General features: G+C 40.8%; 1 protein-coding gene across 1 annotated transcript in view; it reads left to right on the top strand.

The window, feature by feature from the left end:
- The window catches only part of LOC131887059 (neuropeptide F receptor-like), a 35,389-nt gene extending 22,544 nt beyond the window's left edge, over positions 1 to 12,845 (top strand). The window contains exons 3-5 of the mRNA XM_059235553.1: positions 991 to 1,230; positions 3,333 to 3,517; positions 11,633 to 12,845. Of these exons, the coding sequence (XP_059091536.1) occupies positions 991 to 1,230; positions 3,333 to 3,517; positions 11,633 to 12,545 (1,338 nt within the window). The 3' untranslated portion in view covers positions 12,546 to 12,845. The remainder of the gene's footprint in view (positions 1 to 990; positions 1,231 to 3,332; positions 3,518 to 11,632) is intronic.
- The last annotated feature ends 2,615 nt before the right edge of the window (positions 12,846 to 15,460 follow it).

Below are 15,460 nucleotides of genomic sequence, written 5' to 3'. Positions count from 1 at the left end.
CCAATTTGAATGGTCCGCCCACTTAACTCAGTTGATGACCCCATTTTGTGAAAACTCTGCCTTTCAAATTGTGATTACCAAGCAGTCGACAAATAAACGCCGTCGAAACTTTGATTTAGATTTGATCTAATATTGTGGACGATTGTGATTGATTTGTGCGACTCTTTTTTCTTGCTCTTACCGTACACCAAAATGCAAAATAATGTCGAGCAAGTAGAGTTTGGATTTAAAGTGTCTCGACGTAGATAAGAAAAAAGAGCGTAAAATGAACAAAACAGCTGAAAACCACCTGACATTTGTAGAAATGTTAATCAACCGCATCACGGAATTAATATTCCGTTCGAACGCAACAGACATATTCCATTCGATATTTTGAATGTTTGAGCCTACTTGGCAACTAGAACTTCAATGAGTATTTTTCTACCCACTCAACCAAGAACTCAACCCATTTCACTGCTAGCCTTTTGACGACATCTGAGTTTAATGTATTCTGTGAGCTTCAACAACTCTTTTTGATCAAGCAACTTTTCTGTGTCCAAAAGTTTGGTGGCTTTGATTTGGAACCAATAGGAAATAGTTAGCACGCTTGAAATGTTCTGTGTGGGAGGATGGTTCGTTCTAACGAACCAAAGATTAGTCTTTTCGCGAGAAAAGGATGCAATATACCTATGTATATGTTCGCCTAAGTCATGTCAATTCCCTTTTGATGAGTTTGAACATCAAAAATTAACTCTTCCTCGGAACCCTTTACTCGCTACAACTACTAATGAAGATTCTTTTCCACTTTGTTCGCAATCCAAAAAGTTTTATATTGAAATAGTTCAAGACTCCCACCATACTTTCTGCAGTTCATAATGCTCCTCGGCAAAGTTCGGCAATTCGGAGGCAAAGTTGCTTGTATTCTACCTACAACGACTTCACCTGATTTTTAGAATGCATTCAATCTTTCAAAAAGCCACAGGCTCAATTTCATCCCTTTTCATATTCCAGTCGCGCATTTCGTCCCCCTGGCGGCAGATTATGATACTGTTGTATGCGTTCATGATATGTGTGGGCTCCATTGGCAATCTGATGGTGATCTACGTGGTGGCTCGAAATCCCACCATGAGGACTGCTCGCAATGTTTTCGTGGTCAATCTGGCCATTTCGGATCTCATGCTTTGTCTTATCACTATGCCCCTCACCCTCATCGAGATTCTCTTCCTCACGTGGCAGTTCGGTAACATTGAGGTGAGTTTTCCTGGAGATCAAAGAAAGGCTGATCATGAATGAAACGTTGAATGAAGGCTTGATCTATTCCCGCCGTCCCTTGTAGGAACTTGGGCAATTTGGGAGTATCAAATTCAGTGTTGCTTCAGGGAAAAGATATTGTTGGATGGTACATAAACATGGAGATGAAATAAGCAATGCCTGTTCACGAACCACTGGAATATGGATGGGGATTTAAGCGTAGAGAATGGGCATTTTGGGAGCGATCCAACGAATTGTGGGACTGATCCTAGGTTGATACAAATTCGTCTTTTAATTTTTGACTTAATCGAATGCCAAGCTCACTACATAATTCTAAATAGACCTTTTGGGGTAATCAATTACCAGAAGGAGGCTAGTCTATTCATTCTGTACCTTGTTATCTACTGTGCTTTGAGGTGGTATAACTTTCCATCCAGTCGTTCGATCGATCTGAAAATTGAAATTCGTCATTGAAACTAACTGAGGTTCGTCTCAATAGCGGAAAACGCGATTCACGTGATTACTCGCTTTCGAAATGTAAATTCTCGACGCTAGCATCCCTGTCCACATTCCAGTGGTTCATGTTCTGACCAAAAACACCATGAATGGACCCGATAAAATGAACCAGCTTATTATCCTGCCAATAGAAGCCTTTCTCGAGTCCTCAAAGACTACGTGTAACTCATGATTCTTCGGGTATCCTCTGAGAATGAACAACTTGTGTCTTTGACCTCGACGATAATTCAGAGACAAAGCATAGGATTACGCTCCTCACAACAAGAGATGAGCGTCGAACTGGACTTTGGAAGGAAGCATAAAAGGTAATGGTCAGTCGAGAATCCAGCCTTGACTGAATTGATCTACGCCATTGTTCCCGATCTACTGACCAACCCACCACCACTTTACTCTCTTGAGAGAAAGTCTCTGAAATTGGCAATTTTCTCCTTGGCCATTGGTGTCCGATCTTGATCTAAAGGTTAACCTTAAGAAACGAGAGTGACCTACCTTCTCTTGGCCATACGATAGTGTAATTTAGACTGGATGAATGTATGGCTCCATCTCAACTGACGCCAACTTGAAGATTGACCACAAAGACGGGAGAAAGCCGTGAAACTCTAGTCCGAGTCTCCACCAGATTNCTCATGATTCTGCGGGTATCCTCTGAGTATGAACAACTTGTGTCTTTGACCTCGACGATAATTCAGAGACAAAGCATAGGATTACGCTCCTCACAACAAGAGATGAGCGTCGAACTGGACTTGGGAAGGAGGCATAAAAAGTAATGCTCAGTCAAGAATCCAGCCTTGACTGAATTGATCTACGCCATTGTTCTCGATCTACTGACCAACCCACCACCACTTTACTCTCTTGGGAGAAAGTCTCTGAAATTGGCAATTTTCTCCTTGGCCATTGGTGTCCGATCTTGATCTAAAGGTTAACCTTAAGAAACGAGAGTAACCTACCTTCTCTTGGCCATACGATAGTGTAATTTAGACTGGACGAATGTATGGCTCCATCTCAACTGACGCCAACTTGAAGATTGACCACAAAGACGGGAGAAAGCCGTGAAACTCTAGTCCGAGTCTCCACCAGATTTGATCAGGTTAAACTGTCCCAGGTTTTATTTGACGGGAATTGAACCAGACGTTGATCTTAAACTTCTTTGTAGTTTGTTCGTGTAATCTGTCAGGATAATGGGACCGCTATTCAAAGCTTCCATGGTCTTTCGGATCCAACGGTCCAACTAACAATGTTTTCTAGATCTCATTTGGTCCTTTCACGGTGCCCTTCATCATCTCATACTACGCATGCAGTCATTTCCTCAGTTGTACTCTCGATCGAAAAAGAGCACCGAGTGTAAAATTTTCCAGTTGTTTTCCATTTGGGCTAGTTCCAGCAAAATAATGTGTTGTTTATATTACCTATTTGCATCCCAAATACCTCTCCTACATTATCCCTGTGGTAAAAAGTTCGGGTATTCTTATATATTCTTAAGCAGAAATAGCGGTACTCTGAAAATCGAGTCCATCCTGGGATCGGGAATGGTTTGGTCGAGTCGGAAGCATCCCTTCCATCCATGGTCTCTTGCGCTTGCTTTGCAGGTTGCTTGCCGTCTGATTGGTTTGCTTCAGGCCACATCGGTTTTCGTGTCCACCATCTCAATCACCGCCATTGCTCTGGATCGACGTCGGCTTATAGTGGGATCAGAACAAGAGAGTCCCGAGGATATGGGCAAGGTGGTGGCATCCATTCCATTGATCTGGACCACAGCAGCGATCATGGCGAGGTGAGATATTCGGGTTCGATCGAATTTCTCTTTCAGGACAGCTTCCACCCACAAACAAACAATGAATGCTTTCAGCTAACCTCCTTCGCTCTCAATGGGAGAATGAGAGGCATTTAGGGCATTTGGATGAGTGTCGTTTATTAGCTTTAATATGAGATAGGTCCGTATTCGGAAACCCTTGTCTGTTATGTGAATGTATTGATGAGAGAGGAGAGGCGACGCTCAGAGTGTTAGTATTCCAAAAAGGGTGGCGTTGCAAACTGTATGAAGGATAAATCAGAACACCGATTGGAAAGTGAATGCTGTGAAAATGCAACTGAGTTAAAGACGTTGATGAAGTTTCAATTTTGTTTTTGTGTTGCGTGAGAGATATTGTTCTTCATTCAAGTCTCTATTTAACATGTAGCAACATGTGAAGGAAAGCTTGGAAATTACCAGAGTAAGCTCCATCATCTCATGATTAGCAGAGTTTCTGATTGCTAAGCCAAATTTGATTTTCCGGGGAAAAAGGAGACATTCAAGTACACCACAAATCACCCAAGATTGTATAATAGTTTGCAATGCGCACAATTAAGTGCCAAACTAAGACTGCACCTCTTAAAATTCTGCCTGGAACTTATGGAGGGCATCATTTTGGTTTTCATTAGGCCTCGTTATTTGAAGGCATTGACTAAGCTAGAAAACAGTATTGGCGGGTGCTTCCACTTGATATGAATAGCTTAGAGGTCAGCATCCCTTTTCCACCAAATTCTAAGCATTTACTCGTGTTATATATTGCGTTAGTTTTACTCTCGAGTAAGCTATCGGTTTAGTAATTCAGTTCTTCAGAAGAATGGTCTCTACTTGGGTGATCAGAATTGCACTATTGTAAAAATCTCCAAAGAAGTGCTTGCATTAACAGAATGAATGGCACTGACGGTTTCCTTTTAAAAGTCACCAATACTTATAATAATGTTGGTTCATTGACCATTGCCGTGAAATTACATGGGGAAGAGGACGAGTAAATGAGAGTTTGCTAGTAAATGAAGGTCCTTGGTTCGATTCTTCGGGTGAATAATCCTGAAATAGACACGACACTGATTATGGGAACAAAATGAACTGTGTGATAACCGGCTTTACTGTCCGGGCTAGGCTCAACCTTCAGACAATAACCACCCCCAATAATAACCAGTCGGTATAATCACATCAATCGTGTCAAGTATTTTTGTGGATCATCCAGGTGCACATGACGTCATGGAACCTTCAAGTTATGCTGACGAGTTAAAGGTCCCAAAGGGCGCAATCTGGGTTTCTAGCTGATCTATGAACTTGCCAAATGACGTCATTTCCTCGATTTGCGACAGCAGCTCAAGAAACTGATCCGATAGTGCACAAAATGAACACCCTCCCATGGAATTGAGTGAGTGCACTTTCAATACTTTTTGAGTGCCATTGATACGCCAAAGTAAACTTGAAACCAGTGAAAAAGGTCCATTAGGAGAAGAGGACGAGGGAGCCCTCCTAGGAAAGTAAGTTCCTCACACTTTCGCTTTTGGCGCCAATATGAAAATCCACTTGAAAGTTCAGTATTACTACAATGCCTTTTCAATTTTGGTCGGTCAGAGTACATACTAAGACCAAGTCATGAACAACTGGAATGGGGAAGAGAATACAAAGGTCGACAATTCACATGTTGGAACCGCTACGACTTTACTTTTCAATTTTCACCTCAATTGATCACCGTGTCAAAACTTATGCCCCTTCAAAGCTCACCACATCTTATAAGGTATTGTTGCTTTGAGAAGACATAATTTTCGATCCACTTATTCGATCAAGCTAATAATTGAATTGGGTGAAAGTAACTATCTGCGACCCAATTCATTTCACGGATTACCCAAAGCGTTTTCTCTCTTTCAAAATGTTAATTCCTCACCCTACCCCCCCCCTCAATTTTCCAGTGGTTCAAAATTGAGCGGATGAATATAACATTGTTATTGTTACTGCGCATTGATACTAGATATATATTTTTAAAGCAATTTGATCCAGCGCAATGTGACCCACATAACAATCGGAATTATTTTTATTTGAAGATGAAATACGTATGAAGGGTGCTCTGAAAAGTGCTATACCCCCCTTCAAACCAATTGTTTTTCCTTCTCCGACCCTTAAAATGAAAAAAAATCGATCTAATTGTGTTCTGTGAGGGCAATACCAAATTTCATTCACACCCCCAATCTGATACCTCCCTCAAAGAAACGTTGAACTGATGGGCTTTTAAGGTTTGGATTTGGATTTGGAGTGTGAAAGATGGCGATCTCAAAAGGTCCCCTTTGTAGTGTGAAGGTACCCCATTTCACCTCTTTTCTTACAAAGGACCTGGCTGTCCATCAAGGGAACTTTGGAATGAATTCACTTCTAAATACGTCAATCGAAGAAAAGGCATCAAGAAGCCTGAACGGTTTAGGTGTGTCCACACATTTTTTCCTACTGGTTGTTGGAATTTTGAGGGCTTCTGGAACTCCGGTTTCGTACTTGTACATTGCCAACAAGCAAGGCCAGTTATACCAAATACTCACATAAATGCAGCATCTTTAAAACCTTATTGGAGCTGTTTGATAAAGATCAGCAAAAAAAACTATCAAAGGGATTGGATTTGGGCCAACTTGAGGCAGAGCAGTAAAACTGCCAAGTGTTTTGAAAACTTTAGGGTCGGAAAAGATCCAAGTGAAACCTACATGTCCTTTTTGGTGCAAAAAAGTTTGCGTTATTGTTGCGCTCGTAATCATATAAGCTTGAGGAGTTCCTATCGAAGCGAAACCATACTTTAACAAGGCCTCCAACTCAAAACAAGCTTGAGTCGGGAATCCATTGTCAAAAAGGCCATTCTCTGGGGAGGTCATTTCGGATTATTTTGGGGGGTTCCTTAACCTAGAGACAAGATAAAAACCCAATAAGGCTTGGAAATTGACGAACAGTAAAATACAATTTCTCATGATCTTTTCATGAGAAATTGATCATACACTATATTTAAACATTTTCTTCCCCACTACTTATGTTGGCCATACTCTTCATGCTCCCTCGAGCGTGCTAGAGTGCGTTAGTCAATAAACATTATTATGAAATTAATATAAAAAATTTAACTGATTTTTAACTCAAAAAATATCAAAGGAACGCCTAATTGTAAGCTCTAAGTTCACTCGTGGCTGAAAAATGAATGAGTTTTAAACATTTCAGAATACGCAAAGATATCTGATTCAATGGAAATGCTTTCGAACTTGACTTGTTGAGAGGCAACTGAGCGGTGATAAAAGAATAAGAACAACCATGTGTGATTTATAAAAATGGGGAAAAACGAGGAATACACACTTTAAAGAAAGCAGGTACGAAAAACTCAATAATTTCGCGATTAAAACCATTAGAAAATGGAATCCCCAGCAGTTCAAGGTTGAAAATAATATCTATAACTTATCTATATTGATCTAATGTCTGATCTACTCCCGAATTCGACTTGACGGTTGAATCAAGTTTCCAGAGAGAGAGAGAGAGAGAGAGTATTTGACAAACAACACAAACAACTTGTATGGAGCATTGGCTGAATTTGTCATTTACTTCAATTTGCCGGCTTATTGGAGTAAGTAGCACTCAGATATTGAGCCAGAAGACAGTCATAAAACTACTCACTCGATAGTTGAAAATTCAATTGGTTCGCAGTGCTAGTTGGCCGTGATGTTTGTCTGAATTCTCTCTCCACAAAATAGCCAAAATCAGGGTGCCGCACAAGATTGAAGATAAAACCAAATAATATGTCAGCCTTCGAGGAAACAGAAGGGTCCTTTCATTGAGTTTCAACTGACCTTGGTGACGACAAAAGGCCTATCTTGAACGCATCAAAGAGTCTGATGTAACCAGACAATTTGTTTCGTGTCAATGTAATGTCTGCTAGAATTGGGATTCATTTAATCAGTGAGAAGTCTTGAATGTTGCAGAAGCCCTGAAATGCAAACCCTTAGGAGTACATGATCAACCAAGCCTGACCCTTTGATCGCGCTTGTACTTTTCATGATGGACAAAATAACCAAGTCGGATGTTGGAAAAATTGAGCTTGGATTAAAGTTTTGGTTGTTAGGCAACCAAAAGGAAAACAAACAGCGTTTGTTACATTTTCGACCTCTATTGTTTGCCTCCGACTTTCTTCATGTCTTGAAAAATCTTGCCAGTCTGAATGCAGGGAAACTATGGTTTTGATATCGCCTCCGAAATTGAAATCAATTCAATAGAACTTGCAGGTATTCTAGGCATATGTCATTTCCTTGGAAATTCATATTGATTCCACATTAAGCTTCCAATACTTGCTCGCTTGTTAATTACATTAACGACTGCGCTTTTATTTTATAAGTGTTACACATTTCCAATCAGGGAGAAATACTTTTTTCTAACCCGACCACTTGAGGATTTTTCTCGCCCATTTAGCCGTCATTTTAGTTTTGTCAAACGCAAAAGAATGAACTGTACAACTTTGCCTTCAAAAGGAATATCAAGTATCACCTTGTCCTCATGTCCATATAAAACCTTTCGCTCCACAGTATTTGCTTCAATAACGGATAGCGAGAGAGACAAAGAGAGATCGGAACAAATGGAAACATTTTTCACTCTTATATCGTGAAAAGCATATTAGATTCGTTATGAAAAGACATTCCCAACATGACAAACAATCCATCGAAACCAAAAGGGAATAGAGAAAATGCTAGGGAGTCACTGACTACTACTTCTGTTGGACCACGTGAGGCCGAGAAATCTGTTCATTTCAGCGCTTTACCGTGATAAAAGATCGCATCAGAGGTTGTCAAGCATCTTCATTAATCTGAAGGATTGGCGTTTTTATTTCAAGGACGAGCCCAAGCGCTTTCAGGACCATGCCCCTTCGTTTTATTGTTGTGACAGTGAGATTCCCCAGGGGCACTTTCCTACGGGAAGCCTCTTTTCCAAGTTAGATCCAAACGAAAGAACAACGACAAAGAATAATGGGGCACATAGACCAAACTTTCCAACATTCAGTGGAGACACCACGGAGAAAAAGATTATAGCTTGGTGGTGTTTCTGTTAGCTAAACTGTGTTGTACTTTGATTTCTTGGCTTGTTTGGTCTTATGACTGCAGAATCAAGAAAAAAATCTAGATCGATATTCCTTAAGGAAAAACAGTTTCAAGACGCTAGCCCTAGTTGTTGGTAAAGTTTTAATACCGCCGACACGAGGTATCGTCTTGTAGTGTACTAGTTTAAGGAAAATATTTCTTTGTTCGCAATAATTCGTATCAATTTCAAATGTTTCTTCGATCGTTAAAAGATTCGTATTTTTTAATAGCCTGAGTACCTTAGCCGTCATAGTTGTAGAGATTGATGCGCTTACTCTGCACTTCGTTCGATTCCTTTTTAAATCAACTTTTGTTACTCGTCTTTTACAATTTGAGGCTCTGGGCCCAAATACATGAATAACCGTAAGCAATGTCATACTCCAATCGGAATTAGTTTTCGTTCCCAAAAATGATTTCATGAACAGATATTACAACAAACGAAAAATACTCGTATATAGCCTTGAAGCGAGTATTACGCCTCACAATCAGAATGATGAGAGTTGAGCAATGACAAAGTTATTGACTTAATGGACATTCTTCATTCCGATATTGGATCACCTTGGAAATGTGCGTGTTTGTGCGTAATATAGGTATCAAAGCCCCGTGGATGCATTTGAGCTCGATAAAAGCTCAGGATGTATTTCCAGGTCCTCTGATCTGAGCTTCATTGCTTGATTCCCACTACTTGGAAAACGGTTGGGTGCTAATCGTTCGAACGTCCAATTTACACGTCTGTGTTCTTGGCACATTCCTCTTGGCAAACTCGCCAACTTATTACATGTTGCACTCTCTCTCTCGCTCTCACACTATTCGAGGTCCTATCGTATGCAGGTACGTACTTGGTACGTGGGCATGCTTTTATCGCAATCAATGAAACGATTATCAGCTATGATGATGCATTGAGAATGCTGATTTGGAATGAATGTCTAAAAGCGACGGATCATTTGGATTTAACCTCTGTGTTCTCCATGGCCAAACCTCAGAAAAGAGCCTTGTTCCAATATGATGCTCTTGGGGAGTCATCCAGAAGCGCAGTGTTCCCACAGAATGGGGGATGGCAAAAAGAGTAATTGGATTTTTTTTCTTCCGTGAGCGAGGAACTACGGAGAAGGACTCGCACAAACAGATGAGCTTCATGAAGGAACTCTTTTGGCGCACGAGGCCTCAAGAAGATCTTGACATGTCAAGCAGGATTCCTGGTTTTTTTCCTGTTTATTAGATGCTTTCCGAAGTCCAGTGTATGCTATGCAAAGCGCCTTTTAAATTGCTGCGAGGACTTCGGAAAGAAGGGTGTCAGTTTGCCTAATTCAAAGCAAAAAAATGAATGAAAGTGCGTAATAAATGGTCTATGGTGAAAAAATGCTTATTCTTTGTTTTTATGAGTACAAATCCACGACATAGCCAAATGTGAATAAAACATCTGTGTTTTCTAAAGGGATTAAGAAATCGATTCCGAAGTATTTGTTCAGAATTGAAACATTCGGTCAATAGAACTTCACTTATAGCACAACAAAATTTTGCAAGGTCCCCTAAACGAATAATGAAACTCTTTTCTTGGCAAATAGTTGTGCGTTGAAAAAGAATCGACCTAATTCACTTTGGCCAGTCTTTCTGTTGAGCAAAGTTTGACCAGAGATGGCGTGGGGATAACAAATTTAGATTTATCTGGTTTGCGCCATTCAAAAGTAGCTTGGGTCCCAAAAACTCGATGGAACATACTTGGCAGTATTCGAATCGGATTACTTTGTACCGTTTAATTGCGGCCATTGAAGTGTCGGAAATGCAGGAAGAGGACATCGATTGCGTTGTGTACTCACCTTACTATAAAGTTTCCAATATCTTGTTATAGAGTTGAAGCGAGCGACAGATATGTCGAGGGGCTCTTGAGAGCCTCTTACAACAACCTTGTTTCCCGTGGGCCATACAAAAGAAATCGAACTACGAATTCCACTTTGTAGCTTCTATTGTACACTTACAAGCTTTGACTAATTACAATAACAACCTTGGGTCCAGTTTTCGTCCAATACACTGACGTTTGAGGTTAACTCCATGTAGGAAAGTATATTATCCTCTACTCTGCAATAACCAAGAATTTTATCATTTACCTTTACCTAACTCGGTTTGTACTGTCTATGATTCCCCCCTTCCCTTTTTTCATGTGCATTGAACCAATTCTAGTCATACTCATTGTGATATCACTCTCTAGTCAATCTTTTATTGCCTTTACCTTCTTGACATTTTTCTTGTTTCATCGACAACTTTTGTATAATTTTTATACATCATATTTTATTTTATAGTTATCTTTACGCCATGATATGACCAAGAGTTGCAATAAAGATGATTATCATTATTATATTATCTTGCAAGGAAAACCTACAGTTTTTGGTTGACTTTCATCTTAATTCACAAAATATCCTAAAAGATTCTTTGTAGGATACATGACACGACCACCTTAGCGGTATTTGTTCACTTACTGAATTGCTTAAGTTGAGTGAAAACGGCAAACCTAGCATTTTGTCGCCGAGTTATCAAAATATTTGAGTGGTTGCCGTGCCCACAGGTCAAAATGGCACAAAGTCTGCTTGGAAATGTAGTAGTTGGATGAAGAGAAGCGACAGATCCAAAGCGATCAGGCAAAGGCCAATAGAGAGTGGCCCCTCAAGAGCTATTGAGCGTTGATTGTTCCAAATCCCGTTTTTGTTCATTTGAAGTGTTCGCAGAGGTGATCAGGAATTAGAGCCTCTTTCCGTCATCTCGTTCTTTTCGGGCTGCTGAAAAAAAGGCTTTGAAGTCTGAAGTCCCTTGAAAATAAAACATCAAAGCGCGTTATTTCATCAGTCCCCAAACCGAAGTTTCGCCCTTTTGGTCTCTCTAGACAAACGAGGATTGCGTCGGTGGCAAATGGCACCGTCCAGAACATGTCCTCTTCCTAACAAAAGATCAAAAAAAGGGCCACACTATCTTGTCCACAAATCCAATCCTTTGTTCTCTGTTCTCTTTCCAGTCCATTGGCCATATGGAAGACTTTGGAAAATTGGACCGGCTGGACCGCCGGATTGTTCGTGAACGACACCGAGGTTTGCCATTTCGACAACCGCTCCGAGACTGGCCCGCCCATCAATGAGGAGGACATCAGTCCCACATGCCTTCTCAAGGAGATCATCATGACCCGGCTGAGCGACCTCCAGACCTGCAAAGAGAACTTACCCGAGTCAGGACGGACCGCCTACTCCTGCTTTGTGCTGCTCTTCCAGTTCATGTTGCCCATGATCACGTTATGTATAGCCTACTACCAGATCTGTCGGACCCTGCGACTCCGGTTGGAGCAACGGGTTCGCCAACGCCAGGCGAACAGTATGAAGCACGATGGTTCCCGGCGCAACTCGGTCCTCAAACGGAACGACGAGCGACGCGAGAGGAACATTATCCGTCTGAAGCGCACCATCAAGCTCTTGTGCTGGATCGGGGCCATCTTCTGTATTTGTTGGTTGCCATTGAACATCCTGAATGCTGTGACCGACACGATCGATGTGTTTTCGGATCTGTCGGACGAGACGTTTTGTCTTATTTACGCCGTTTGTCACGTGTTGGGCATGTCGAGTGCGTGCGCCAATCCGGTCATTTACGGATTCCTGAACGAGAACTTTGCCAAAGAGTTCGCTGCCATTGGACACTGGTGGTCGGATGGCTTCCGATGGGTGGGCAAGGTGGTCGGACTCCTGCCCAAAGGGTCCTTGACATCGTCCACTGGGGACGGATTCAATAACAATGATGAATTAGTCAACAATGGAGCGATTGGCACACCAGCCACGGTAGCCGTGTCCGTAATGGTCGAGGACAAGAGTGTGGAACACCTTCCGCTCACGAGTGAACCCGAGAAGCGAGAGACCATCATCAAAATGGGAGCATTCGTGTGATGGATCGACCATCCACGGACAACGGATCATAGATGGATGGATTGCCTCCTTCCAAGAACAGAACGAAAACGAAGAAGAACGAGAACGAGAACAAGAACAAGATCTAGTTTCTCCACTTCAAAACGAGACAGAGATGACTATTATGTAGGCGTACAATGGTACTCTTCTCTTCTCGCTCTTTACTCAAAATTACTTGTTGTGTCCGTCGAAATTGTGGCTCAGTACCTTTGTCAACGTTGTCGTGGGATATTCCCATCACAATACATGTAATGCAATACATGGCGCTTTTACGATGTTGAATCACAGACTGGCCTTTATTGACACTTATGGGCTAAGTTGGTTGTGCACTGATCATTTGCTTGGACGATAAAAACAAGGATCCCAGTCGTTTTGACCAACCGGCAATTCCATATGGAACCACATGAATCAAGCCTGCTATTGACTTGAATGAGTTAATTTGAATTGAGAGTCTCGTACCAGTTTAAAATATCTACGTACTATACACGTATACCTACCTATAACAAATCCCATGGAGGTTTCATGTCGAAAGTTATAGCAATGTATCTGACGGGAAGTTTCCAATTCAAACCGATACGGCTTTCAAGTTAAGGATAAGCAACTTTCAACATTTGAGACTGGAAAGAAAATTTCATTGGAAGTTGCTTTCAACTTGAAAATTGATTGGAAACCCATTGGACCAACCTTTTTAATAGGGTTGAACGCTTCAGATTAGAAAAGAAGAAGCGAGAAAAAAAAACGCAATCATCAATGTTGCTTCGAATCTGTCACTAATTGAAAATTCGTCCTCAAAAGAATCGATATTTCATTTGGACGATCGATTCATCCAGCTAAAAGGTGTGGAGAAAAGAAGGTTTTCAAGTTTGGGCAATCCAATCCCACGAAATGTTCATTTCAGTTCAAAAAGAAGTACAAGTGACAAGGAGAAACATACGAAAATGGGAAAGGGTTATAGTGGATGAGCAATGTTTGGTTAAGATTTCGGCCTCTGAATAATGGCCTCGAGGGTATTATGTTCTATTATAAGTATAGAAGAACTTTCAAATGCAAGAACCTACAAAAGACACCGCTAACAGAAACGCCATCCAACCAACACTTACTTTGAGGATACTTCAACCTTCATTGCAGATCAGATGTAGGTGCCACAAGGACTTCATTGTTCATGGAACGTCCAATGACGCTTCTCATGATTACACTCTTGCCAAAAAAAGACACTCCCCTGCTCTTAATTTTGTTTAAGCTCATTTTTCATGACATTCAATCGGAAGCAAAAGGCTGGGTCCCTTAACTCAGTATAACACGGCTTCATTAGAACGCATTTGTTCCATGATTACATCAAGGTATAAGCTGTAAACGATTCATAAACGAACGACTCGAATCACACGAGCCTTTTGGCCCTTACACAAGAATTGGCTTGTGAGCATTTTGGAAAAATATGACTACTTTTTTACACGATGTTTGACATGGATCGAGCTCCATAACACTATTTTCCGTTCAAAAATTGGTGCGAAAGGGTAAAATGTGGTTACTACTTATTGTTTGGGTTCCTCTGCACAAAAGGGCCGAATTGGCCAAACACTGGCTGAACGAGGCTGAAACGGGGGAGATAATGTCGCCTCTTCGTCATTCATTCTTTTAGTCCTGTCCTGAGATTTCGGCAAACCAATTTCTTTCAAGAGCACCACTCACTGTCTTGTGTTTGAAATGCCTCGTGCTTTGAAGGTATGTACATTCATATCGGAAATTAGAAGTCAGTTCACTAATATTATCATGATCCATATTTGAATACTAACATTGAACCAGATCCATGTTTTCTGATTCGAAAGGTTGTTGTCGCTTCCTGGAGCGACTTCTAAGAAAACACCATATTATTAACCACGATAGTACGTGCCTTTTTAAACCAATCAGTGTTAGCTGTTGGAATGACGACTAAAAGAAATAGCATTTACATTGACCCTCCAGATGTTCTACTCTAACCTGAACGAATGATCTTCGTCATTAGTAAATCTGATGTTTCTTCTTGGTCATTTTTCTCAAACATAAAGCCTGTTGGCATTTAAAAGGGCTGCAACGATAAATGCCTGGGGCGTTCGTTACTCGTTCCTCAATAAAAGGAACGGATTCAAGTTCCAGTTACTTTGGTTAAAATGAGTAATTCGTTGCTCAACCATTCTTCGTCAAAATAGCGAATGGCCTTACTCGTTACAGTTATTTTTCCTGAACTCTAAATAGCCAATTCTGCAGGACTATTATCGCATCATAGCTATATTTCCACATTCCTAATAAATGAGATTGACATTTTTCCAAAACTATGCCGAACGGATCTAAAGCAAATAACCGCAAGAATTTGTTGCTCAAATTAGAATCCAACAAGATACACCTTCCCTATAAGTATAGGGATTTTTACTTATTGCTGAAGGGATGTTTGCCCTAACACTCAGTTTCCTTCCATTGTTGGAGAATAGCGCAAAAATAAAGGTCGCTTTGGAGATCGAACAAGGAGCGAGTAATTTTTAGGTCTTTGAGTCGTTGAATTTACACCATTTACATTTCAATGTAATGGGATGATAGTTACTATTTCAAAAAAAGGATCGCTTTACTATACTAATTTCGTTATTACTGCCCTCTAGATACTGATAAACTTTTTGCTTTTAAACTTGACGTCAAGGGGACAAAATTCAGACAACTTATGTAGAGATAGAGGAGGCTTCAAATCTATGTTCAGTCCACATCGTTTAACCATCAAAAACAAATATTTGAAAAATAGCTGTTTGCAAACACCTTCATCCAATAGCTTGAAAAACACTCCATGGCAACTAAAAGACATTGCGCTCATTATTCATTGTTCGGAGCCATTGTTTGAGGCTTAATCCTGTGAAAACTCGCTGTAAACTAAC

The sequence above is a fragment of the Tigriopus californicus genome, chromosome 9 (assembly GCF_007210705.1).
Source record: "Tigriopus californicus strain San Diego chromosome 9, Tcal_SD_v2.1, whole genome shotgun sequence".
NCBI classification, from domain to species: Eukaryota; Metazoa; Arthropoda; class Copepoda; order Harpacticoida; family Harpacticidae; genus Tigriopus; species Tigriopus californicus.
Note: the sequence above shows the minus strand (reverse complement) of the source record. Positions and strands in the feature narration are given on the sequence as shown.